General features: G+C 44.7%; 2 protein-coding genes across 9 annotated transcripts in view; both read right to left on the bottom strand.

Annotated features, from left to right (window-relative positions):
• ZNF653 (zinc finger protein 653) overlaps window positions 1-13961 on the bottom strand; it is a 119285-nt gene extending 105324 nt beyond the window's left edge. For 4 of the 7 annotated variants that reach the window (XM_089688851.1, XM_089688852.1, XM_089688848.1 and 1 more), the window contains exons 1-2: window positions 13669-13961; window positions 5624-5667 (exon numbers count right to left, since the gene is read on the bottom strand). In XM_089688851.1, the coding sequence (XP_089544977.1) occupies window positions 5624-5667; window positions 13669-13940 (316 nt within the window). In that variant the 5' untranslated portion in view covers window positions 13941-13961. The remainder of the gene's footprint in view (window positions 1-5623; window positions 5668-13668) is intronic. The other 3 variants (XM_089688853.1, XM_089688850.1, XM_089688849.1) reach the window with 1 other exon arrangement.
• A 5664-nt stretch (window positions 13962-19625) lies between these two features.
• ECSIT (ECSIT signaling integrator) overlaps window positions 19626-26803 on the bottom strand; it is a 33192-nt gene continuing 26014 nt past the window's right edge. For both annotated transcript variants that reach the window (XM_089688854.1, XM_089688855.1), the window contains exon 8: window positions 19626-22915. In XM_089688854.1, the coding sequence (XP_089544980.1) occupies window positions 22689-22915 (227 nt within the window). In that variant the 3' untranslated portion in view covers window positions 19626-22688. The remainder of the gene's footprint in view (window positions 22916-26803) is intronic.

Consider the following 26803-nt stretch of genomic DNA (forward strand, 5'->3'; position numbering starts at 1 on the left):
CTCTCCCAAGAAAAACAAAACCTCTCTAGCAATACACACCAAACTGAGCATGTGCAAATGCCTACGGTTCAGTCTGTCTTATCAGGATATAAGAAGTGGTTGTTTAAAAAAGGGGAGGAACAGAGAGGCCAGGATCAAACAGCCTTTTTACACAATGCAGAGGATTAACCCCTTAGGATCCACAGTGAGTATAACAAGCATGCTTTACTGCATCTACAGACTGATTGCACTGTTGTGGGTTTAGCAACACTTTAAGATTTAATTTTAGCGCACAAGAAGTTCCAAGCACACTAAAATGTTTGCAGAACCAGTATTAAAAGAAAAATTTCTGTATCTGCAGAAACAGTCTGAAAAAAGACCATGGGTAGGCACAAGGTAACTTTAGGAGTGTAGATTCAGGTTCTAACAAATGTAAATGAATGACTGATCTGTGGCTAAGTTATGGACATTCAAATATTTTACATTTTAACAAGCCTTCACTGACACCTGTAGCTGCAGGCACTGTGAAGTAAGCCATGATCCTGGTATCAAAATGTGCAGGTGGTGATGGGCTTTCCTACAGAAGTAACCCAAGTGGCTTTGCAGCTGCCTGATCACTTTTACAGGGTGCGAAAGGGCCTGTACCATAGTTTGTCACCATTCCACGGGCATGTGTGACATATCTGGTATCTCTTTACTTGATGCAACATAATCTTTTATATTTTACACACAAAAAAAAGGATACTATTTTGTGTTTGTATTCACTACAAGTCATGAAAGTTTTTTTTTCCTGAAAATGTGTGTTTGATAAACCACTGCGCATATTCTGTGCAAAAACCGTCATTTTATTCTCCAGGGCCTCTGCTTTTAGAAAATGTATAAATGTTTTGGGGATCTAAGAAATTTTCTAGAAAAAAAAAAAAAATAGATTTTTTTGGGTGAAATGTAAGAAATGGCCCAGTGGGGAAGCCACGTTTCACACTAAAAACCACAGATTGTTACTGATGAGAAATAACAAAAAAACAAAAAACAAAACCACAGTTTGAACTGTATGTACATAGAGGTGTTGGGTCATTCAGATGCTGCTGACTTCCTTGAACCCGGGTTCACATATATGCAGTGCGGTACATCACATGTGATTCACACTGTATTCCTGTACAAATCACATGTGAATTCTATGCGGTGCGATTGGAGCCGTACATTTTGGGATGCACCAAAATTTCGGTGGCCGAAATGTTTTGGCAGAAAACAGCCCTTTCGGCCGTCAGCCGAAATGAGAAAAAGCATCGATACAGGTGCTGAAAAAACCCCGCTCCTAGCCGCCCCTCGCCACCGCTGCTTGCTAGTTCTCAGCCTTACCTGAGAAACCATCGAATGATCCCAGCGCTGGGCATAGAGCTTAGCGAAGGAAAGATGGCCGGCACTCTCTATGCCCTTGGAGGACTAGAGCAATGTCACTTCCGGTTCCAGGCATTTTTTTTTTTTTTAACTACTTGCCGACCGCAGATAGCCGAATGACGGCTACACTGTGGCCGACCAGTTCTGGGTGGGCGTCATATGACGTCCTCCCAGAACGCACTCTCCGGCGCGCACCTGGCGATCTCAGTGATCACTGTGTCCTACGGACACAGCTGATCACATGATGTGGTAAAAGGCCAATCACAGCGGCCTTTTACCACGTGATCAGCCGTGTCCAATGACACGCTGATCACTGGGAAATGCAATTGCCGGTTCTCGGCTGCACTTTCCTCACGCTGTCAGATCATGAGGAAAGTACTGCCGAGAACCGGCAGTTGTTAGAGCGGGGATCGGCACCGATCATCAGGGTACTGATGATCGGTGCCCAGCAGTGCCTCCCACAAGTTCTGCCTACCTGTGCCCAGCAGTGCGCCCACTAGCTCCACCCACCTGTGCCCAGCAGTGCGCCCACTAGCTCCGCCCACCTGTGCCCAGCAGTGCGCCCACTAGCTCTGCCCACCTGTGCCCAGCAGTGCCACCTACCTGTGCCCAGCAGTGTCACACACCTGTGCCCAGAAATGCCACCTACCTGTGCCCAGCAGTGCCACACACCTGTGCCCATCAGTGCAGCCCAGCAGTGCTGCAGTCAGTGCCACCAGTCAGTGCCCAGAGGTTGTGCCAATCAGTGCCCAGCAGTAATGCCAGTCAGTGCCAACTATCAGTGCTATCAGTACCCATCATCAGTGTTGCCTATCAGTGCCACCTATCAGTGCCGCCTATCCGTGACACCTCATTAGTGCTGCCTATCAGTGCCGCCTATCTGTGCCACCTCATTAGTGCTACCTATCAGTGCCAATCAGTGCCGCCTCATCAACGCACATCAGTGAAGGAGAAAAATTACCTGTTTGAAAAATTTTATAATAGAAACAAACTTTTTTTTTTTCAAATTTTTTGCAATTTTTTTGTTTATAGCGCAAAAAGTAAAGCGCCCAGTGGGGAGTAAATACCACCAAAAGAAAGCTCTATTTGTGAGAAAAAAATGATAAAAATTTCATATTGGTACAATCTTGCATGACCGCGCAATTGTCAAAGTGCGACAGCGCTGAAAGCTGAAAATTGGCCTGGTAAGGAAGGGGGTAGAAGTGCCTGGTAGGCAAGTGGTTAAAGCTCTAGATCAATGTTTTTTTTTTTATCCAATGCTTTGCATGGCAGAGGAGAGATGTGGGGTCTTATTGACCCCATATCTCTCCATAAAGAGAACCTGTCACTAATTATTTCTATCACATGGGAAGCATGCATTTCTTGTGATAAGAATAAAAGTGATTTTTTTTAAAGGACTGTGCAAAAAAAACCCCAAAAATCCATGAAATAAATTTTTTTTTAAAAGTTTAAAAGTGCCCCCGTCGCCACACTGTTATGGTGAACGCATAAGTAGAACATGCCTAAATATGTAAATGGGGTCCAAACCACACACGTGAGGTATCGCCACAAATGTCAGAGCAAGAGCAATAATTCTCACACTAGACCTCCTCTGTAACATTACACTGCTAACCTGTAGAACTTTTTAAAGCATGACCCATGGAGATTTTTAAGTACCGCAGTTTCACACAATTCCACGAGCGTACGCAATTTTAAAACGTGACATGTTGGGTATCTATTTACTCGCCGAAACATCCTCTTTCATATTTTACAAAAAAAGTGGGGTATATATTGTTTTTTTTTTAATCAGTGTATTTTTTTCCAAAAATATATATTCATTTTTAAAAACTGCGCATTTCGGTTTTTGGCCAAGTGCATTTTGAATTTCGGTTTCGGCACCAGAATTTTCATGTTGGTGCACCACTAATTTTGTATGGCTTTAATCGCACTGCATCCACACCAAAAAGGTGCAGGACCCTTTTTTTGGTCCGCACTAGAATTGGATTGCATGGGCATTCACACCTACGCGATTCGATTCTGCACATCACACCACGTTTTGCGGATCGCTTTTGGGGAGTTGTTAAACGTACACACTCGCAGCAGTTCGCATGAACGGGGTGAGATTCTGATGGGGTGCAGAATTTGCACAGAAAACGCTGCAAATTCCGCACCGCATCAGTGTGAACCCGGGCTCAGAGACACAAAATAACAGATGCAACAAAGAACAAAGATTACAGCGTAACAAAATGTAACCAATGATGCCTCAAGCTGGTGTGTGGCGGGATGCAATCTGTCCAAAAGGATACAAATGTTTCCACTGCTAGAAGTGCAGTTGGTTGCAGTCCATGTCTGTGTGATCTTTGTGATTGGTGGCAGTCCATGTTTGTGTGATCTTTGCGATTGGTGGCAGTCCATGTTTGTGTGATCTTTGCGATTGGTGGCAGTCCATGTTTGTGTGATCTTTGTGATTGGTGGCAGTCCATGTTTGTGTGATCTTTGCGATTGGTGGCAGTCCATGTTTGTGTGATCTTTGCGATTGGTGGCAGTCCATGTTTGTGTGATCTTTGTGATTGGTGGCAGTCCATGTTTGTGTGATCTTTGTGATTGTGTGATTGGTGGCAGTCCATGTTTGTGTGATCTCTGTGACTGGTGGCAGTCCATGTTTGTGTGATCTTTGTGATTGGTGGCAGTCCATGTTTGTGTGATCTCTGTGATTGGTGGCAGTCCATGTTTGTGTGATCTTTGCGATTGGTGGCAGTCCACGTTTGTGTGATCTCTGTGATTGGTGGCAGTCCACGTTTGTGTGATCTCTGTGATTGGTGGCAGTCCATGTTTGTGTGATCTCTGTGATTGGTGGCAGTCCATGTTTGTGTGATCTCTGTGATTGGTGGCAGTCCACGTTTGTGTGATCTCTGTGATTGGTGGCAGTCCACGTTTGTGTGATCTTTGTGATTGGTGGCAGTCCATGTTTGTGTGATCTTTGTGATTGGTGGCAGTCCATGTTTGTGTGATCTTTGTGATTGTTCTGGAAGTACCTTTGTTTGTTCTTGTTTTATATAGGCAGGCTGTATTGCACTCTATTTCTGAGAATATGCTTCCCCCCCTCACTGGACACGTCATTATTATTTGTTTTTCTTTTTATAAATGTGTATTTTTAGGAGTAATTCTGCTTTATCATATTTTTAAGTGCATTGAGCCCCAATGAAGGGGGATTGTGTGGCTTCCGAAATGTGCTGATTTTCCTCTGCCCTGCTTGTTGCAACCATCAAAACATTGGACTGCTAAGGATTTTTCATTTGGCGCTCTCTGACCCAGAAATAAAAACCAGACAAGGGTTCTAATCCCTCTCCATTCCATTCAAAACTAAAAAAAAAAAATGTTTTGCCTTTAGTTACCCCTTAGGTAATGTAGGTAATGACAATGTAATCACCAGATACAGAGGCCTATAGCAGAAATGTAACAATTGCTCCGGTCCATAGGGGGTGTACAGGTACAAGAGCGGAAGTGGTGATAGGATTCTGAACCCATTGGTCTGGATACATTCCCTCTAATTATGTAATCATTCATTTTTTTTTTTTAACATTTTTTCAGTTGCTTCCTGGTTTCTGGCCTAGGCCAAAATGATGTCATACATCCTAGGAGTCTTCATGAGCATTTTTTTTCCTTCCATCTGGAGGAGGGGTTTTTCTCAGCTAAGCACACCCTCCTGTCTGCATGCCTTAGCTAAGGACAGATGCATTCTAGGAAAAAAATGCTACATGAATCATCTGCACTTACCTAGAGATTGCTAGCATTAGTAAATAGACAGGAAGGTGTATTATATTTACTTGTATTAAACTTTTTTTTTTTTACATTTTTTCAGTTGCTTCCTGGTTTCTGGCCTAGGCCAAAATGATGTCATACATCCTAGAAGTCTTCATGAGCATTTGTTTTCCTTTCACCTGGAGGAGGGTTTTTTCTTAGCTAAGCACACCCTCCTGTCTGCATGCCTTAGCTAAGGACAGATGGATTCCAGGAAATAAATGCTACTTGAATCATCTGCCCTTACCTAGAGATGGCCACTGCTAGAATTGCTAGGGAGGTGTTTTTCAAAGTGATTTCTCAACAAAATTAATTATGGAGACATGGACGGATAAGTTTGCTTTGAATATTAAAAAGAATAAAACAATGTTTTCAGTTTGTGCTGCACAGAGACAGTTGAGTTCCACTTTTAGCTACATTTTGTGACTACTTCTCCCAATAATCCCCCATGATGGTGAACACATACTATTCCTGGGCTGCGAGCTGGTCTGGTGATCCTCACACAGCTTCCTGCAATACAAAAACAATTCAAGGTGTAAAGTTGGAATCACCACCTGATATGTATTCATACACAACATGCAAACATATTACATTTGGACCGAACAACAATGACAATACAAACTAATGACTCGGTATCAGTGGTGCATATAGCCATGTCTATGTGACACATGGAACACAGATACTTACATACATACTGCAAAAAATACGGAAACAATCGGAGCACAGAATTTTCTGTTTTAGTTTTATGCAGCTGAATAATACTACAGGAGAATACTGACCAATACACCGGAGAATACCGACCAATACACCGGAGAATACCGACCAATACACCGGAGAATACCGACCAATACACCGGAGAATACCGACCAATACACCGGAGAATACCGACCAATACACCGGAGAATACCGACCAATACAACGGAGAATACCGACCAATACACCGGAGAATACCGACCAATACAACGGAGAATACCGACCAATACACCGGAGAATACTGAGCAGCACACAGGAGAATACTGACCAATACACAGGAGAATACTGACCAATACACAGGAGAATACTGATCAATACACAGGAGAATACTGATCAATACACAGGAGAATACTGATCAATACACCGGAGAATACTGATCAATACACCGGAGAATACTGACCAATACACAAGAGAATACTGACCAGTACACAAGAGAATACTGACCAGTACACAGGAGAATACTGACCAATACACCGGAGAATACTGACCAATACACCGGAGAATACTGACCAATACACCGGAAAATACTGACCAATACACCGGAGAATACTGACCAGCACACAGGAGAATACTGACCAGCACACAGGAGAATACTGACCAGCACACAGGAGAATACTGACCAGCACACAGGAGAATACTGACCAATACACAGGAGAATACTGACCAATACACAGGAGAATACTGACCAGTACACAGGAGAATACTGACCAGTACACAGGAGAATACTGACCAATACACAGCTGTGTGAAGGGGCCCTAGCCAACAATACTGCACCATTCAAATAAATATGGAACTGAACTCAATGGGGGAGATTTACTAAAACTGGAGCCCTCAGAATCTGGTGCAGCTGTGCATGGCAGCCAATCAGCTTCTAAGGCCGGCCATACATGGGTCGAAATTCGACCGATGTTTTGGCCGAAAATCAGAGCTAAGAATAATTGGACGATTTTCGCTCTGTTAGTGGGGTCAATGGCACCGGACGATTTTTGTGGTTCCTCCCCTTTTCGGTGATAGAGCATGTTGGAAAATTTGTGAAAAACGACCGATTTTTGACTCAATGATGGTAAAATCGTACGATAATTTTTCCGAAAAGAATATGCGCATGAGCCGTGACCTGGAAGGAACAGAAGTTTCGCCTGTTATATGGGGTGAACTTTATGACTCGGTCGGCCAATTTTTTAAATCAATGATGGCACCATCGGATTACCGAGTGATTGATGTTTTTGATTTTCACATCTGTGCGGGTGGTGCCGCTGCGGATCTGCACAAAAATCATCCATACAGCCGCACCACCCGCACAGAGAAATGCGGACCTGCGGGCGGGTGCCATTATTTCTAATGGCACACCGTCCGCACTGGAAAACGCAACCGAGGTTCCCGTGTGGGCTGCGTTTTCCAAAGAAGTGCAGGGACTTCTTCCCTGCGTGTCACGGGCACGGGAGTCCATTCAAATGAATGGGCTCTCATGCCCGTGCAAAACGCGGCCCGCACAGCCGCATAGATGTGAACCGGGGGTAAGTCTAGGTTCACACCTCAGCGTTTTCCACTGCATTTTGCAGAAACGCACAGCATTCCATTTAACATGATTTCCTCTGGGACAGGTTCACATCTACACGTTTTCAACCGCTGTGTTTTTTTGGAAAGGGCCAGGGACTTTTTAAAACACAAAACGTTGCGTTTTTGTTCTATAGACTTCAATGGAGACGCTGCAGAAAAGCATGTAGTGGGTTTTATTCTGCCCAGCAACAGAAAAAAAAAACCACATCAAAAACACATGTGCAAAAACGCATTGCAAAAAGCACTGCAGAAATGGATCAATTGTAAACTGCATAGGTGTGAACCTAGCCTACAACCTGGAAGCTGATTGGTTCCTATGCAGAACTGCACCATATTTTGCGCTCTCCAGCCTTAGTAAATAACCAAAAGACAAGAGGAATACCGCTCAGGCAACAATCAGCATCAAACCGGAGCAGGTGCAGGCCCTGGCTCGCCACCACGCAATGTGCATCAGAAAGAAAGGTTGGCCGCACACCGGAGGAATGATGAATATGCGTGCATATAATTTATTGATCCATAAGACACCAAATGCACCAGGACATGTACATGGATGGTGTCTTATGGATCAATACATTATATGCATGCATATTCATCATTCCTCCGGTGTGTGGCCAACCTTTCTTTCTGATGCTCATTTAGTAAATTACCCCCCAATGTGTTACATGCCTGAGTACATGAGACCTAACTCCAGACTTTCTATAATGACTGATGGCCAACATGCGAGAACATATACCAACAACCCACCCTACATCCAAATATGAATACACAATATACAGTATCATTCTTTATTGTATAGATTTGCATTCTTCATTATATATAGTTACCATTTCTATTATAGTGAATATTTTATTGTATAGATTATCATTCTTTATTATATAAAATATTATACTATATAGATTATTATTATATACAGTATCATTCTTTATTATATAGATTAGCATTTTTATTATATTGAACATTTTATTATATAGATTAAAATTTATTATATAGAATATCATTCTTAAATATATAGTTTTCATCACTGGCCTGCCTCGCCGCTGGCTATCCCCGCTTCAGTTGATCCTGAATACGGCTGCCAGACTCATTCACCTTTCCAACCGCTCCATCTCCGCCACCCCCCTCTGCCAATCCCTCCACTGGATTCCGATTGCGCAACGGATCAAATTCAAAATCCTAACACTGACGTACAAAGCTGTCCACCATACTGCCCCGAACTACATCACCGACCTAATATCCAAGTACCACCCAGCACGCACACTCCGCTCCTCACAAGACCTCCTTCTCTCTAGTTCCCTGGTCTCCTCCTCCCATGCCCGCCTCCAGGACTTCTCCAGGGTGTAACCCATCCTCTGGAACTCCCTGCCCCAACCCATCAGATTATCACCTACTCTCCTCTCCTTTAGGCGCACCCTGAAAACCCATCTCTTCAGGGAAGCCTACCCCACCCCCTGCAAACTTGCTGACCTCCTCCACTCTTCCTACCACTCCATCCCCCACAGCCATCTCCTCCTGCGCCACCATCCCCTCCCTCCTAGATTGTAAGCTCGAAAGAGCAGGGCCCTCGATCCCCTCATGTTTTGCATTGTATTGGTATTGTTCTGTCACATGTTCTGTCCCCCTTTGTAATGTACAGCGCTGAGCGAACCATTGGCGCTTTATAAATACTGTATAATAATAATAATTTTGAATATTTTATTGTATTGATTATCATTCATCATTCTTTATTATATTGATTATCATTCTTTATGATATAGATTGTATTATATAGATTATTATACCTTATTATATATACTTTACAATATAAAATATCATTCCTCATTATATAATTCTTTATTAGGAAAAATATAATTCTCTATTGTAATTATTATATAGATTAGCACTTTTATTATATTGAATATTTTATTATATAGATTAGCAGTCTTCATTATATAGAATATCTTTCTTAAATATGTAGTTATCATTTTGATTATATTGAATAGTTTATTGTATAGATTATCATTCATCATTCTTTATTATACAGATTATCATTCTTTATATTTTTTATTTATTCTTTATGATATAGATTATATTATATAGATTATTATATACAGTATAATTTTATATTATATAGATTATTATACCTTATTATATATACTTTACAATATAAAATAATTCCTAATTATATCATTCTTTGTTAGGTAAAATATCACTCTCTATTGTAATTCTTTATTATATAGATTATTGCATTTTATTATATAGATTATCATTCTTTATTATATAGAATATCATTCTCTATTATAAAGATTATTATTATTTAGAATACAGTTGATTATTATATGGTATATTATACTTTATTATATAGAATATCATTCTCTGTTATATAGATACTTTTAGATGATATAGATTATTAATAAATATAATTATTTAATACATAGAATTGTTATATTTTATTATATAGATTATCATTGTCTATTATATCAATTATGTATCTTTATTATATAGATATTATAATTTATTTTGCAGAATATCATTCTCTATCATATAGTGTATCATGCTTTATTATATAGATTAGAATTCTGTATTACAGTCATGGCCAAAAATATTGGCACCCCTACATTTCTGCACCACTTCACCCAGAAAATAGTTGCAATTACAAATGTTTGGTAAAAATAACTGACATCAATGGCTTCCTGTAACCATCAATGAGTTTCTTCCACCTCTCTACTGGAATTTTGGATCACTCTTCTTTCACCAACTGCTCCAGGTCTCTCAGATTGGAAGGTTCCTTTTCTCAACTGCTGTTCTGAGATCTCTCCACAGGTGCTCTATGGGATTGACCTCCACCATGTGTGACTGGAGGGACTGTATTCTTTTCTTTAAAAGTCTCATTTCTTTTTCTGAAAACAGTAGAATGATGGGCTTTACCAAAAAGCTGGAATTTGGTTTTGTCTGTCCACAACACATTCTCCCAAAAGGATTTTGGCTTCCTCAGGTAAGTTGAGGCAAACTCCAATCTGGCTCTTTTATGTTTCTGTGTCAGCAGTGGGGTCCGCCTGGGTCTCCTACCATAGCGTCCCTTTTCATTCAGATGGAGGCGTATGGTGCGAGCAGACACAGTCGTGCCCTGTGCGTGAAGGTCAGCTTGAATTTGCCTGGAAGTTGATCAAAGTCCTTTATCCACCAATCAAACAATCCTTCATTTTTCTTTTTAATCCACATCCAGGGAGATCAGGTAAAGTGCCATAGGCTGTAATCTTCTTGACAATGTTGTGCACAGTGGACACAGGAACATTAAGATCTCTGGAGATGGACTTGTAACCTCGAGATTGTCCATGCTTTTCTACAAATTCTGTTCTTAAATCCTCAGACAATTCTTTGCTGGTCTTTCTCTTCTCCGTGTGGCACACAGAGACACACAACAGAAAGGTGGAGTCAATTCTTGCACCTTACCAACCGTTCAGTGTCTACTACCCCTCTCTGCCAATCCCTCCACTGACCTCCAGTGTCCTCCACCCCTCTCTGCCAATCCTTCCACTGACCTCCAGTGTCCTCCACCCCTCTCTGCCAATCCCTCCACTGACCTCCAGTGTCCTCCACCCCTCTCTGCCAATCCCTCCACCCCTCTCTGCCAATCCTTCCACTGACCTCCAGTGTCCTCCACCCCTCTCTGCCAATCCCTCCACTGACCTCCACCCCTCTCTGCCAATCCCTCCACTGACCTCCAGTGTCCTCCACCCCTCTCTGCCAATCCTTCCACTGACCTCCAGTGTCCTCCACCCCTCTCTGCCAATCCCTCCACTGACCTCCACCCCTCTCTGCCAATCCCTCCACCCCTCTCTGCCAATCCCTCCACTGACCTCCAGTGTCCTCCACCCCTCTCTGCCAATCCTTCCACTGGCCTCGAGTGTCCTCCACCCCTCTCTGCCAATCCCTCCACTGACCTCCACTCAGTGTCCTCCACCCCTCTCTGCCAATCCCTCCACTGACCTCCACCCCTCTCTGCCAATCCCTCTACTGACCTCCAGTGTCCTCCACCCCTCTCTGCCAATCCCTCCACTGACCTCCAGTGACCTACACCCCTCTCTGCCAATACTTCCACTAACCTCCAGTGTCCTCCACCCCTCTCTGCCAATCCCTCCACTGACCTCCAGTGTCCTCCACCCCTCTCTGCCAATCCCTCCATTTGCTTCCACTCGCCCAACGAATACAATTTATAATACTAACAATCTACAAAACCATCCACAACTCTGCCCCCAGCTACATCACCAACCTGGTCTCAAAATATCTCTCTTCGATCCTCCCAAGACCTTCTTCTCTCTAGTTCCCGTGTCACCTCCTCCCATGCTCGCCTCCAGGACTTCTCCCGAGCTTCTCCCATCCTATGGAACTCCCTACCCCAATCTGTCCGGCTGTCTCCTAATCTATCCCTGAGAACCTATCTATTTAAAGAAGCATATCCTGCTTCTAACTAGTAAACTGCCATTTATTTCCTCCATCAGCTCACCCCCCCCACAGCTATTACCTTTTGTATCACTCAACCCTTCCTCCTAGATTGTAATCTCTAACGAGCCGGGCCCTCTGTTTCCTCCTGTACCAAATTGTATTGTAACTGGAATGTCTGCCTTCATTTCATACAGCGCTGCGCAAACTCTTGCCACTATATAAATCCTGTATAATAATCATTTTTCACCATTGGCACCCCCCCCCACCACCACATCTCGCAAGAGAAGCGCCATGGTTTCGGGTAATATAAATGTACCTGATGTTTTCATCATTTTGCCCAAACCCAGTACTTCCCTATTATACAGAATATCAGTCTTTATGACATTGATGATCATTATTATACTTTATTATGTAAAATACCATGCTCTATCATAGGGATTATTAGATGTTTTATATACATTAGAACTCTTTATTGAATATTATACACAATGTCATTATCATACGGATGCCCGTATTTATTATACAGAACACGGTCCCCTAGAGCATAGTCCCCTACTATACAGAACTTCCCCTAGTACCCAGAACACGGTCCCCTAGTATACAGAACTTCTTCCCCTGGTACACAGAACACCGCCCCCTGGTACACAGAACACCGCCCCCTGGTACACAGAACACCGCCCCCTGGTACACAGAACACCGCCCCCTGGTACACAGAACACCTTCCCCTGTTACACAGGACAAGGCCCACTGGTATACAGAACACCTTCCCCTGTTACACAGGACAAGGCCCCCTGGTATACAGAACACCTTCCCCTGTTACACAGGACAAGGCCCCCTGGTATACAGAACACCTTCCCCTGTTACACAGGACAAGGCCCCCTGGTATACAGAACACCTTCCCCTGTTACACAGGACAAGGCCCCCTGGTATACAGAACACCTTCCCCTGTTACACAGGACAAGGCCCCCTGGTATACAGAACACCTTCCCCTGTTACACAGGACAAGGCCCCCTGGTATACAGAACACCTTCCCCTGTTACACAGGACAAGGCCCCTTGGTACACAGGACACCTTCCCCCGGTACACAGGACACCTTCCCCAGGTACACAGGACACCTTCCCCAGGTACACAGGACACCTTCCCCCGGTACACAGGACACCTTCCCCCGGTACACAGGACACCTTCCCCCGGTACACAGGACACCTTCCCCCGGTACACAGGACACGGCCCCCTGGTATACAGAACACCTTCCCCCGGTACACAGAACACCGCCCCCTGGTACACAGAACACCTTCCCCTGTTACACAGGACAAGGCCCCCTGGTATACAGAACACCTTCCCCTGTTACACAGGACAAGGCCCCTTGGTACCCAGAACACCTTCCCCCGGTACACAGGACATGGCCCCCTGGTATACAGAACACCTTCCCCTGGTATACAGAACACCTTCCCCTGGTATACAGAACACCTTCCCCTGGTATACAGAACACCTTCCCCTGGTATACAGAACACCTTCCCCTGGTATACAGAACACCTTCCCCTGGTACACAGAGTAGAATTGTCTCTTCTTCCTCTGTACAGCAATGATCAGCCTAACAATGGGCAACCAAAGCTCCAACCAATCACGGCTGATCATCAGAATAGTGGCGATGAGGAGGAGGAGTCTATTCCCAATATCAGAGGCCCCGCCCTCCCCCCCAGTTATTATTCTGGTGCACACATGGGGGAGGGGCAGTGTGGATCTCTCGCAGTGCATGCCGGGACACTCAGGTACTCTCACCCTCCTCGCGCCTCCAACTCCAGCAGGTAAGCGGCCAGCTTGGCGTCCGTCCAGGCCCCGCCCCCGCTCTCCGCCCCCTTCTCCCTCCGCTGCACCCAGGCTCCGTGTGCCTCTCCCAGGTACACCCGGCGGCAGTCGTACTTCTTCCGGGACTCCAGCCGCCGCCGCACCCGGTCCGTGTCAGTCAGCCGGGGCCGGCCCCGCACCTTCCTCCCGCCGCTGTCTTCGTCGTCCTCCGAAGAGGGAGCCTCTGCCGCCACCGGCGACGCCATCTTGCTACACCCGCGCTTACGTCATCGCAACCTTTCCAACAAACTTTATTAACAACCAGCATTTCACCTGCAGGGGGCAAAGGTCTGATAAATGGGGCAGAACACATTGGGGTGAGCATTTTCAGAACACATTGGGGTGAGCATTTTCAGAACACATTGGGGTGAGCATTTGTAGAACACATTGGGGTGAGCATTTGTATTTGTAGAACACATTGGGGTGAGCATTTGTAGAACACATTGGGGTGTGCATTTGTATTTGTAGAACACATTGGGGTGAGCATTTGTATTTGTAGAACACATTGGGGTGAGCATTTGTAGAACACATTGGGGTGTGCATTTGTATTTGTAGAACACATTGGGGTGAGCATTTGCAGATCACATTGGGGTGAGCATTTGTAGAACACATTGGGGTGAGCATTTGTAGAACACATTGGGGTGAGCATTTGTATTTGCAGAACACATTGGGGTGAGCATTTGTATTTCCAATGTCTACATGCTGTGGACGCTGAATCATTAAAGGTGAGATCCCGCCACATAGAAAAGGACAAATGCATGTTTCTCATTTTATTTTTCAGGGGAAAGTATCGGAACCTGAATGTGACCCGATGTCAGCCTCCTAAATTCTTCTATAACAGCAAGGCTCAGAGAGGGGGAGGGTGAAGCAGCAGCAGAAAGAGCGAATCAGGTGTACTGCAATGCCAAGAGCATGCTGATAGGAGGAGAGAGCAAGGTGACAGAAGTGAGCTCATCACTGGGCTGGAGGAGGGAAGAGGAACCTGTAAGTGAAAGTGAAACTTCAGCACAGCAAGCTCATGTGTAGTGATGGGCTGAACAATCCCCCCTACCCCATTTGGTTCATGGTCGAACATTCAAACCTACCGAAAGTTCAACCATGAACATCAAACCGGGTCAGTTTATTGAGCGGTATCTTACCGCATCAGAGTGTATGGTAAGATACCGCTCAGTCACTAAAATACGCCATGAGTTATATTCATAGTAATGCAGTATTTTAATAGTGAAACGTTCATTCATGATTCAGCTGTCAGTGGGGTTCCCCGCAGACAGCTGAATGCCAAAAGAATTGTCAGCATTGCCGACAATTAAAAAAAAACAAAAAACGCATAGGGTCCCCCATCCCATCCACACCAAGCCTTTCAGGTCTGGTACAGATTTTGAGAGGAACACTCCACGCCAAAATTTTTTTTTTAAAAGTGCCTTGGCCCTCTTTCCCCCACTTTATCCATACCAGACCCTTATCCGAGCATGCAGCCCGGGAGGTCAGGAAAGGGGGGGGTGCGAGTGCCCCCCTTTTGAATGATACCAAGCCACATGCCCTCAACATGGAGGGGGCGGTGCTTTAGGGCAGAGGGTCTCCTCCCTCAAAGCACCATGTCCCCTTTGATGGGGAAAGGGGCCTCTTCCCCACAACCCTGGGTGATAGTTGTGGGGGCTTATCAATATCTGGAAGCCCCCGGATCTCATTGGTAGGAATTTGCCCATCATTGGTGTCGTTAGGAGGAATTATGCCTTTCATTGGTGTCCATGATTTATTTAGTGTCCCAAGGGCCAGATAATAGCAAGCAAAGGGCCACATTTGGCCCCCTGGGCCACAGTTTGGAGACCACTGCTGTAGAATATTGGTATGGTGAGCAGATATGTGCCGGATATCCGTAACCACAAACATGGCCTAACCTAGTTACATCTGAACGCATTTTAACCCCTTGCCTACCGAGTACTTATACCCCCTTCTTTACCAGGCCACTTTTCAGCTTTCAGCGCTGTCGCACTTTGACAATTGCGCGGCCATGCAACATAGTACCCATATGAAATTTTTGTCATTTTTTTCTCACAAACAGAGCTTTCTTTTGGTGGTATTTAATCGCCGCTGGGCACTTTACTTTTTGCGCTATAAATAAAAAAATGCAAAAAATTTGGAAAAAAAAAAGTGTCTTTGTTTCTATTCTAAAATTTTTCAAACAGGTAATTTTTCTCCTTCACTGATGTGCATTGATGAGGTGGCACTAATAGGCACTGATAGGCAGCACTAATGAGGTGTCACGGATAGGTGGCACTGATGATGGGTACTGATAGGTGGCACTGACTGGCACAACCGCTGGGCACTGACTGGCACTGCTGGACTGCACTGATAGGCACAGGTGTGTGACACTGCTGGGTGGCACAGGTGGGCAGAACTTGTGGGTGGCACTGCTGGGCACCAATCATCAGTGCCGATCCCCGCTCTAACAACTGCCGGTTCTCGGCAGTACTTTCCTCACGATCTGACAGCGTGAGGAAAGTGCACCCGAGAACTGGCAGTTGCATTTCCCGGTGATCAGCGTGTCATTGGACACGGCTGATCACGTGGTAAAAAGCCGCTGTGATTGGCCTTTTACCACATCACGTGATCAGCTGTGTCCTACGGACACAGCGATCACTGAGATCGCTGGTTAATAGGGGTCGTTGTAGTTGGCAGATTATAGCAGACCATAAATGGGGCAAAAACCGTCCGTTTAAAAAAAAAAAAAAAGTTTAGACAAGGGGCTGCAATGGAGTCACTAGCTGGCGCGGGGGCCTGCACTGGAGTCACTAGCTGACACGGGGGGGCTGCACTGGAGTCACTAGCTGACACGGGGGGGGCTGCACTGGAGTCACTAGCTGACACGGGGGGGGCTGCACTGGAGTCACTAGCTGACACGGGGGGGGCTGCACTGGAGTCACTGATGGGGGGGGCTGCACTGGAGTCACTGACACGGGGGGGCTGCACTGGAGTCACTAGCTGACACGGGGGGGCTGCACTGGAGTCACTAGCTGACACGGGGGGGCTGCACTGGAGTCACTAGCTGACACGGGGGGGGGCTGCACTGGAGTCACTAGCTGACACGGGGGGCTGCACTGGAGTCACTAGCAGACTTGGAGATACTTGGGAACACCAGAGGCAGACACTGGGGATACAAATATGAAACCGCAGCAGGGGGTCTTGGCTAAAGTTTAGCAGCATGCTGCTTGAAAGCAGAGTCTTGTTGCTTTACAATTCAAAACAAAGTACCACCCAAACGTGGAAGCTTCCCTTTTCAGTTTTGGCAGGTACCCTTTTCCACTTCCGGCACAGTTCGCCGCAGCCAGAAGTATTTGTAGCTGCTGACTTAATTTTTTTTTCGGGGGTGGGGGACCTGGAACGACGCTTTATTGTAGCACCAAGCAGGAAAGCTTTCTCCTAACTGACCATGACACCAGCACTCTGGGTGAAACCTGAAAGTGCTGGTGCTAGACGTGCCAAAGTGCTGGATCCCGGGAGAGGCGAGTGTGACACCATAAGTGACCACTTGGAGCAGGGTCAAAATTTGCATATATCACTGAGTACAACTCATCCAAGTGAATAGGGCTGCTCTGCAAGCACCCCACAACTACATACACGAGTGTGGGGTTAAAGTGATATTAAAGCTTAGTTTTTTTTTTGTTTGTTTTTTTAATAACAAACATGTTATACTTACCTGCACTTAACAATCCTCTTCTCCTTGGGTCCCCCGCCAGCGCTCATGGATCCTTCCCCTTTGACCATTTCCCCCAATAGCAAGCAACTTGCTATGGGGGCACTGGTGTGTGCTCGCTCCAGAGCCACTGTTCTATGCATCCATAAGACACAGAGCAGCAGCTTGGCCCAGCCCCAAACTCTCCTCGTTGCCTCACTGGGTGTGATTGACAGCAGTGGAAGCCAATGGCTCTGGCTGCTGTGTCTCAGCCAATGAGGAAAGAGAGACCTGGGACAGCCGAGGCTCTCCTGTACATCGCTGGATCAAAAGGGGGTTTAGGTAAGTATTGGGGGGCTGGGGGGGAGTAGCACACAGAAGGTTTTTTACTCCCATACATAGAATGCATGAAGATAAAAAACCTTCAGCCTTTACAACCACTTTAAAGTCAACTGTGAGGAGGCGATACAGCGATTCCTCGCCGCTCTCTGAAGAGCGATTCAAACGTGGATGACTCTTCAGGAATCAAAGCACATGTGAACAAGCTCCTGTGGTTATTCTTTGAAAAGAGAAAAAAAAAACAGACCGGTCAGTCATCATACCTGCCATGATCCAATCACAATCTTTCTTGATGAATTCCATACAGAAAGATCTTCATGTTTCCCACATGCTAAGCTGATAAATATGACATCACAGCGCCGTAGATCTCAACATAGATGAAGTGTAACAGCAATCCCCCCCCTGCGATGAGTAGAGAAAGCCAGATCAACCCTTGTCTGATCAGTATGAGGATGCAGGGATTGGAAAGGATTCTGCTCAATGACCTTCAAAGCATTTTGTCACAATGTCCTATGTGAAGACAGAACTCCAGCCAAAACATTTATTCTAATTTATTATGGAGCGGAGAAAGGTTAGAACTGGTGGTGCACCAAAATGAAAATTCTGGACCGAAACTGAACATTCAGGATGCACTTGGCTGAAAACCGAAATGGACAGTTTAAAACAAAATATATATCTTTTTATATATAATTGTATTATATTTGACTTTTTAATTAATATCATGAATTTAAAAAGTGTTACTAAACCCAGGACCCTGCATTCACTATATCTGGTCTCCCCGGACCCTGCATTCACTATATCTGGTCTCCCCGGACCCTGCATTCACTATATCTGGTCTCCCGGGACCCTGCATTCACTATATCTGGTCTCCCGGGACCCCGCATTCACTATATCTGGTCTCCCGGGACCCTGCATTCACTATATCTGGTCTCCCGGGACCCTGCATTCACTATATCTGGTCTCCGGGGACCCTGCATTCACTATATCCGGTCTCCCCGGACCCTGCATTCACTATATCCGGTCTCCCCGGACCCCGCATTCACTATATCTGGTCTCCCGGGTTCCCGCATTCACTATATCTGGTCTCCCCGGACCCTGCATTCACTATATCTGGTCTCCCTGGACCCTGCATTCACTATATCCGGTCTCCCCCCGGACCCTGCATTCACTATATCCGGTCTCACGGGACCCTGCATTCACTATATCCGGTCTCCCGGGACCCTGCATTCACTATATCCGCTCTCCCCGGACCCTGCATTCACTGTATCCGGTCTCCCCGCACCCTGCATTCACTGTATCCGCTCTCCCCGGACCCTGCATTCACTATATCCAGTCTCCCAGGACCCCGCATTTACTATATCCGGTCTCCCAGGACCCCGCATTCACTATATCTGGTCTCCCCGGACCCTGAAGTCACTATATCTGGTCTCCCTGGACCCTGCATTCACTATATCTGGTCTCCCACAGTACACACAACATGGAAATTGTATTATTTTGGTAAATATAAACTGCTAAATACCAATTCTCATCAGCAGTTAGAGCAGTCATGTGACTTCTGTGTCCACATGAGCACTGGGTAATCTTGTAGGAGGAGTTTTTATTCTCCTCTGACTGTCCTATGAGGCTGCATGACCCCTGACCCTCTCAGGACAGCACTGATTTTGCATTGGGATGCGATTTTTGCACTGAAGTCACTGGGATGCAATTTTGCATTGCAGCAAATGGGACGCGATTTTGCATTGAAGTCAATTATCACAGTGTTTCTCAACCATTTTTCAGTCAAGGCACCCTTTAAAATTATGGACAGTCTTGATGCACAGCATTCTAAAATGTGGAAAACTATTCTAACAGTTTTATATAACACAGCAACATCCACACATGTAGGACACCCAACATTAGAGGTGATTTATTCTTCCAAAGCAAATACACTTTTGCACACTGGTACCGACTAGTATTCCATTGTTTCTCTTCTCCCTCAGTTTGTATCCACCACTGAGCTAATGTGACCCCAGCACTGATAGGGGCGGGGGAGGGTCAAACTAGGATGCTGTGCAGGCAGCTGACATACACCTTATTAACTGATGATGTCATTGGTTGTCAGGATGGTGGTAGCTAGAAGGTCGTAATGGCGCACAATGAAAACCTGTGGCTTTGTGTAACTAAAAGGCAGACTTGTTCCACCCGCTGGCTTGTATACAAGCTATGGGCAATTTTTAGACATTTTGCCAAGGCACCCCTAAAGAAGCCTCAAGGCACCCCAGGATGCCTGGGCACCTTGGTTGAGAAAGGCTGAATTATCATTATCGGCACCTTTTTATTTTTTATCAGCAAAACGCAGACAACTTTATTTTCGGCAGATCATTTTCCGTGGCCGATATATTGATGCATCCCTAGTTAGAACATACCAATTCCTTATTGCTGTCTTTGGCCATATCGGGGAGACTTTCCCCCACTTCCTGTCCCAGAAAAGCAACTGGAAGCAAGGAGCAATCTCCTGAATGCTAGGAGGAAACCTCCCTGTTTGGCAGATGTCTGATGAACAGGTGTCTCCATTGGAAGATTTTTCATCTACCATTGTCCAATGTCAAGAAAAAAAAGGTGAGCAACTTCTTAAAAGGGGCCACAGACCAGTTTAAAGTTTTTAATATTATCTATATAAAGGCAAAACTATCAAAAAATATTTGCACTACAAGTTCTACATGAAATGTTCCCTCTACCTTTTTGGAAAATTAAACCAAAAGAATATCTAGTGCTAAAAATAAGTTGTTCACATTCAGCTGGACCTGTTCTGTGCTGTTGAAGACATTTTGTAGCTTCTCCTAGTCATTTCCTTAGTCCTCTATACCTCGGCGATTCAGCAACAGTTCTCATCTTCAGTCAAGTAAGTCAAAGGATTGACACCTAAGCAGACTTCTTAACAAAAATAATGAAGATCTCCTTTGCTACTATTACCTGATAAATTAGGTGAGTGGGAGCTGCTAGCACCTAACCATATACCATGTGGAAATAAAAACGAACGAAACCAAAATGATGCAGCGCTACCCTAATCATAAAATAATACAGTATGGCAAAAACAAACAAAGTGACATAAATATTGGGCAGCACAGTGGCTAAGTGGTTAGCACTTCTGCCTGGCAGTACTATGGTCGCCGGTTCAAATCCCAACCATTGCACCACCTGCCTGGAGTTTGCATGTTCTCCCTGTGCCTGCGTGGGTTTCCTCTGGGTACTCTGGTTTCCTCCCACACTCCAAAGACATGCTGGTAGGTGCATTGGCTCCTGTCTAAATTGTCCCTAGTATGTGTATGTATGAATGTGAGTTAGGGACCTTAGACTGTACACCCCTTGAGGGTTAGGAACTGATGTGAATGTACAATATACATGTAAAGCGCTGCGTAAATTGACAGCACTATATAAGTATCTGAAATAAATAAAATATATATATATGTGACAAAAAAATCAGTGGATTGATCCTCTCTGGGGATCTCAATATAAAGTGACATAAAATATATACGTGCCAATAAATCAGTGGATTGATCCTCTCTGGGATATCATGTGATAGCGTGACGTAACGCGTAGGACGCGAGTGTGGTGACGTACTTCCGGCGCATTTAGGGATCTATTTTATGTCACTATTTACTTTTTGGCTTAATTTAGCCGTTATTTGTCACGATCTGCATGATATTGTTGATCCCTGTGAGGGGTTTATGTTCTCATTTTCACCATCATTTGCATGAATTTATTGATCCCTATTTAGGGATTCACGCTTATTTGTGTTTTATTTTATGAATGACCCTATTTTGCATAGTGGGGGTATTGGTTCCTGTTTTTTTTATACCAGGTGTGATCACTTTTTCACTTGAGATCCCAGAGAGGATCAATCCACTGATTTATTGGCACGTATATATATTTTATGTCACTTTATATTGAGATCTCCAGAGAGGATCAATTTACTGATTTATTGGCACGTATATATATTTTATGTCACTTTATATTGATATCCCCAGAGAGGATCAATCCACTGATTTATTAGCACGTATATATATTTTTTATCACTTTATAGTGACATCCCCAGAGAGGATCAATCCACTGATTTATTAGCACGTATATATATTTTATGTCACTTTATATTGATATCCCCAGAGAGGATCAATCCACTGATTTATTAGCACGTATATATATTTTATGTCACTTTATATTGATATCCCCAGAGAGGATCAATCCACTGATTTATTGGCACGTATATATATTTTTTATCACTTTATAGTGACATCCCCAGAGAGGATCAATCCACTGATTTATTGGCACGTATATATATTTTTTATCACTTTATAGTGACATCCCCAGAGAGGATCAATCCACTGATTTTTTTTTGTCACATATATATATATTTATGTCACTTTGTTTGTTTTTGCCATACTGTATTATTTTATTATTAGGGTAGCGCTGCATCATTTTGGTTTCGTTATGCAGACTTCTTGACACCAAAGGTGGGCCTTCGTAACTAGAGCGGGGTGGTTCAGATTAAGGTGTCTGGGCTGCCTGTGTGGCTATAAATGTTGGGGTGTCACTCATTAGAAGTGAAGAAGTGCTTCGGAGAATCTATGAAACGTCTCCAACATTACAGATGAATGTGACTATTACTAGATTTCCATGGTGTATGGATGCCGATGCAAGTACAGCTTGGCCGGAAAAAACGAGCACAAGACATAGGAAAGCAGGTTAAGTGGGGACTTTTATGGACTATGGGTCGGGACCCCCTACGCTTCCACTAAGAACCAATCTCAGTACCCGGCACCGTAGATTGACACATGTGCTGTATCTACAATCAAGGTCCTTGGTGTGTAAATAAAGCAAAGGGTCCATTTGGGTTCTTGTTCTGGTCTTCACTTCGATGTAGCTGGTTTAAACTCCGTTCTGATAGCATTCCTCCATAGATATATTACTGCTCCATCCCGAGTCTCTCCCGCTGAGTGCTTTCCTCATTGCTCTCCAATTGTGAACTGTCTGTTTGTTCTGGAAGACCCAACTCCAGAGGGCCAGAGGACAGTCGGAAAAGGACGGGCACCTCCCCAAGGATCGGATTAGTCTCTTGCAGCCCCTGAATCCATTTGACCAGCAGCTTTTCATCTCCTGCCGCGCACATAGCGTAGACTGGGCCTTCCTCCACTGTGGACCAAGGAAGAGAAAAATGGAGTAATGGTGCATTCATTCACACAGCGCCAAAATGAGCCTCATAATACCAATCCTGGAAGCAGAACTTCACTAGAAAACTAAAGCGGCATCAAACCGAACACCATAAATATCATATATTGCATTACATATAGGATTTTCCCCCAGGTGATCTGGCCAGCAACACACCTCCTGAATTGGAGTGCTCCCACTCTGGATGAAGCAGCACAGGGGGCAGATTTGACCAGCAGCATTTTCAGTCTGGGGGGGGTTTTGATGTACTAGCACAGGGGGCAGATTTGATCAGCAGCATTTTCAGTATGGGGGGAGGGGGTTCAATGTACTAGCACAGGGGGCAGATTTGATCAGCAGCATTATTTGCAGTCTGGGGGGGTTTGATGTACTAGCACAGGTGGCAGATTTGATCAGCAGCATTTTCAGTCTGGGGGGGGGTTCAATGTACTAGCACAGGGGCACATTTGACCAGCAGCATTTTCAGTCTGGGGAGGGGGGGGGGTTCAATGTACTAGCACTGGGGACAGATTTGATCAGCAACATTTTCAGTCTGGGGGGGGGTTCAATGTACTAGCACAGGGGGCAGATTTGATCAGCAGTATTTTCAGTATGGGGGGGTTCAATGTACTAGCACAGGGGGCAGATTTGACCAGCAGCATTTTCAGTCTGGGGGGGGGGGTTTTGATGTACCAGCACAGGGGGCAGATCTGACCAGCAGCATTTTCAGTCGGGGGGGGGGGGGTTGATGTACCAGCACAGGGGGCAGATTTGACCAGCAGCATTTTCAGCCTGGGGGGGGGGGGGGGTTTGATGTACCAGCACAGGGGGCAGATTTGACCAGCAGCATTTTCAATCTGGGGGGGTTCGATGTATTAGCACAGGGGGCAGATTTGACCAGCAGCATTTTCAATCTGGGGGGGTTTGATGTACTAACACAGGGGGCAGATTTGACCAGCAGCATTTTCAGTCTGGGGGGGTTCGATGTACTAGCACAGGGGGCAGATTTGACCAGCAGCATTTTCAATCTGGGGGGGTTCGATGTACCAGCACAGGGGGCAGATTTGACCAGCAGCATTTTCAGTCTGGGGGGGTTCAATGTACTAGCACAGGGGGCAGATTTGACCAGCAGCATTTTCATTCTGGGGGGGTTCGATGTACTAGCACAGGGGGAAACTTTAACCAGCAGCATTTTTAGTCGGGGGGAGGGAGCGTTCGATGTATTAGCAGATTTAGATTGAAGCCAAGCTCCAGCTCACACTTTATAAACAGTTAAATTTTTTTTTTTCCTGTTGGCATAAAGTTTTTACATGAATAACTAAACACTGATCATTGTAAGCACCTCTGTCAGTGTTAAATGGATTGTCTCAGTGCTCTTACTGCTACATCTGCAGGAGAGCTTTTTCTGTTAAAAAAAAAACAGCAAAGTATTGGCTGAATCACTAGGTGGAAAAAAAAAAGCTTTAAAAAAGAAAACTAATGCAGCCATCATCACATCTAAGAATTGATAAGCTGCAATATAATACATTTTTGCTTTCAGGTTAAGTACATTAAACTTTTCATCATTCTCATCCTCCCTCCACTTTTTTTTTTTTTAAAGACAAAATTTATTACTTTTTTTTTTTAAATTTCTATTTGCCACTGTCCCTACCCACATATGCGCCTAGATGAGAATGGCCGTTCACTCGCCTCCCGCTGCCTCCTGGGATATATATCCCAGGACCATTTCATAATCTTTGGTGGTGGGGGAGAGTTTAGATACCACTGACAATGATAACGTGAGATCGACCACCAAAAGAAAGCTCTATCTCTGTATTAAAAAATGATAGAAAATTCATTTAGGTACAGTTGCATAACCAAGTAATTTCCAGTTAATGGCTTTCCAACTGCCTTATAGCAGAAATTTTGCTACAGGGCGGCAAGGATGCGCAAAATCACATATATATAAGTGAATCTGTATTTCCTGCTAGGGGGCGCGTGCGCTACCTACCCTCAACGCTATTGGCTCCTTGATATGTCAATCACCGGGACCTGTCCGCCGATTCTCAGCCAGGACTCGGTGATCGTCGGCGAAGCTGATAGGGGAGAGGTCTGTATGTAAACAACACAGATCAGCAGGAACAGGCTGCTTTGTATTGCTCTGCTGTGTACAGCAATACAAAGCAGCTTGTCTATGTAGTAAAACACACACAGCACATACAAATGGTAAAGACCTATGAGCTGCTATGTTCCAACTATAGTAATAATATCAGGGGTGAAGATTGCTGCTCTCACTACTCTGGTGTACTCACACTCAAAATAAAATAAATCATATCATAAATAGAACCATAAGCTTTGAGAGCATAAAGTGACAGTCCAAAAAAAATGTAACAGATAATAAACATCCAATCCAGTATATGTTGCATTAACATCCAGCTATAATCAACACCGTGCTTGACTTGTGGCCCCGCTCCCTGCTCACCTCGACCATTGACCTATAAATTATAACAGGCCAAAAGCACGCTTTATCAGGAAAATGTGTCTCCAAATTGCTGATCCGTGACGTGTTCCTTCCACATATTATGCTTCTTTAACCACTTCAGGTCCGGACACTTTCACCCCCTTCCTGTCCAGACCAATTTTCAGTTTTCAGCACTATCACACTTTGAATGACAATTGTGCGGTCATGCAACACTGTACCCGTATGAATTTTTTAAAAATAAAGCAAAAACATACCATAGTGTAACACCGTTTTATATAACCAAGAATTAAAACGTGTTACAATACCCTGGAGGTATTCCCGAGTGTAGCTCGGGGTAAACTTTCAGCACCACAAGCGGTAACCCCGAGCTACACTCGGAAATACCATGCGGCGCTGCTCCGGGATCTGTTCTGCACTTACCTTGTCCTGCGCTCCCGCGATGTTCCCCCTGCAGTGTCCCCTGTAATGTCCTCCGGCCGATGCCGGCATCCATCTTCCGTTTCCTGCTACGTCGGGACGTACGGGGACGGGACCAGCAGGAAATTTAAAAATGTTCACTAAATACACTAAAATCACATAGTATAACATTCCTGTATCAAACCATTTCACATACATTTTGTCCCGAGTGCTTTGTCCGGCGCCCTGCCTGCATTTTTACTGTTCTTTCTGCCTGGAAACTGAGAAACGTCCATGGCGTCCAAAAAGCGTCCCTTTAGGTCAAAAGCGGTTTTAGACCGGCTAGAGAACAGCGATAGTAAATCAGAACCACTTGCAGAATTGAGTGATAATGATTCGTGGGGAAATTTGTCATCAGACACTGAAAACGATTCTGCGACTTTGCTCAGTGATGTGCGAACTTGGCGCTATATTTCACATTTCAGTGTTTTTGGTTTGATTATATTATTGAATTAAATTTATTATTATATTATTGGTTTTTTATGATTATTTATTATATTATAATTTATGATTTCGTGTTTCAAACTTTATCATCCCCGGGATGTTTACTAGACTCTTGTTCGGACAGATTTCACCGAGTTATTCCTAAGAATTACAGGCCTGCAATAAAAAAACAACATATTGCCATGCAAAAAAATGTACCGCTTTGAGCACAGAAATATGGACATAATCAGACCGCTAGGGAGGTTAAACAAATTATATGTGACTCCCAGTTATGGTGAACATATATGCGTTACTCCACCGTGCCGACTATATTGCGGTGTTTCCCATCACCGGGTAGGTGCACCATGCACTCACCTTCTTCCCTGATCTAACAGGTAGGTCATACATACTTAGGGATGAACCCAGATTCTACTTATCCACTGCCGATCCTTAGTAGCTACTTCATTAGTTCTGGCCCTTTAAGGGAACATTCTCTCGGATATCCAGTGGAATTAAGGTGTGTATGATCAAAG

The sequence above is a fragment of the Staurois parvus genome, unplaced genomic scaffold (genome assembly GCF_062004578.1).
Source record: "Staurois parvus isolate SC_StPar_1 unplaced genomic scaffold, SC_StPar_1.0 ptg000456l, whole genome shotgun sequence".
Lineage (NCBI taxonomy): Eukaryota > Metazoa > Chordata > Amphibia > Anura > Ranidae > Staurois > Staurois parvus.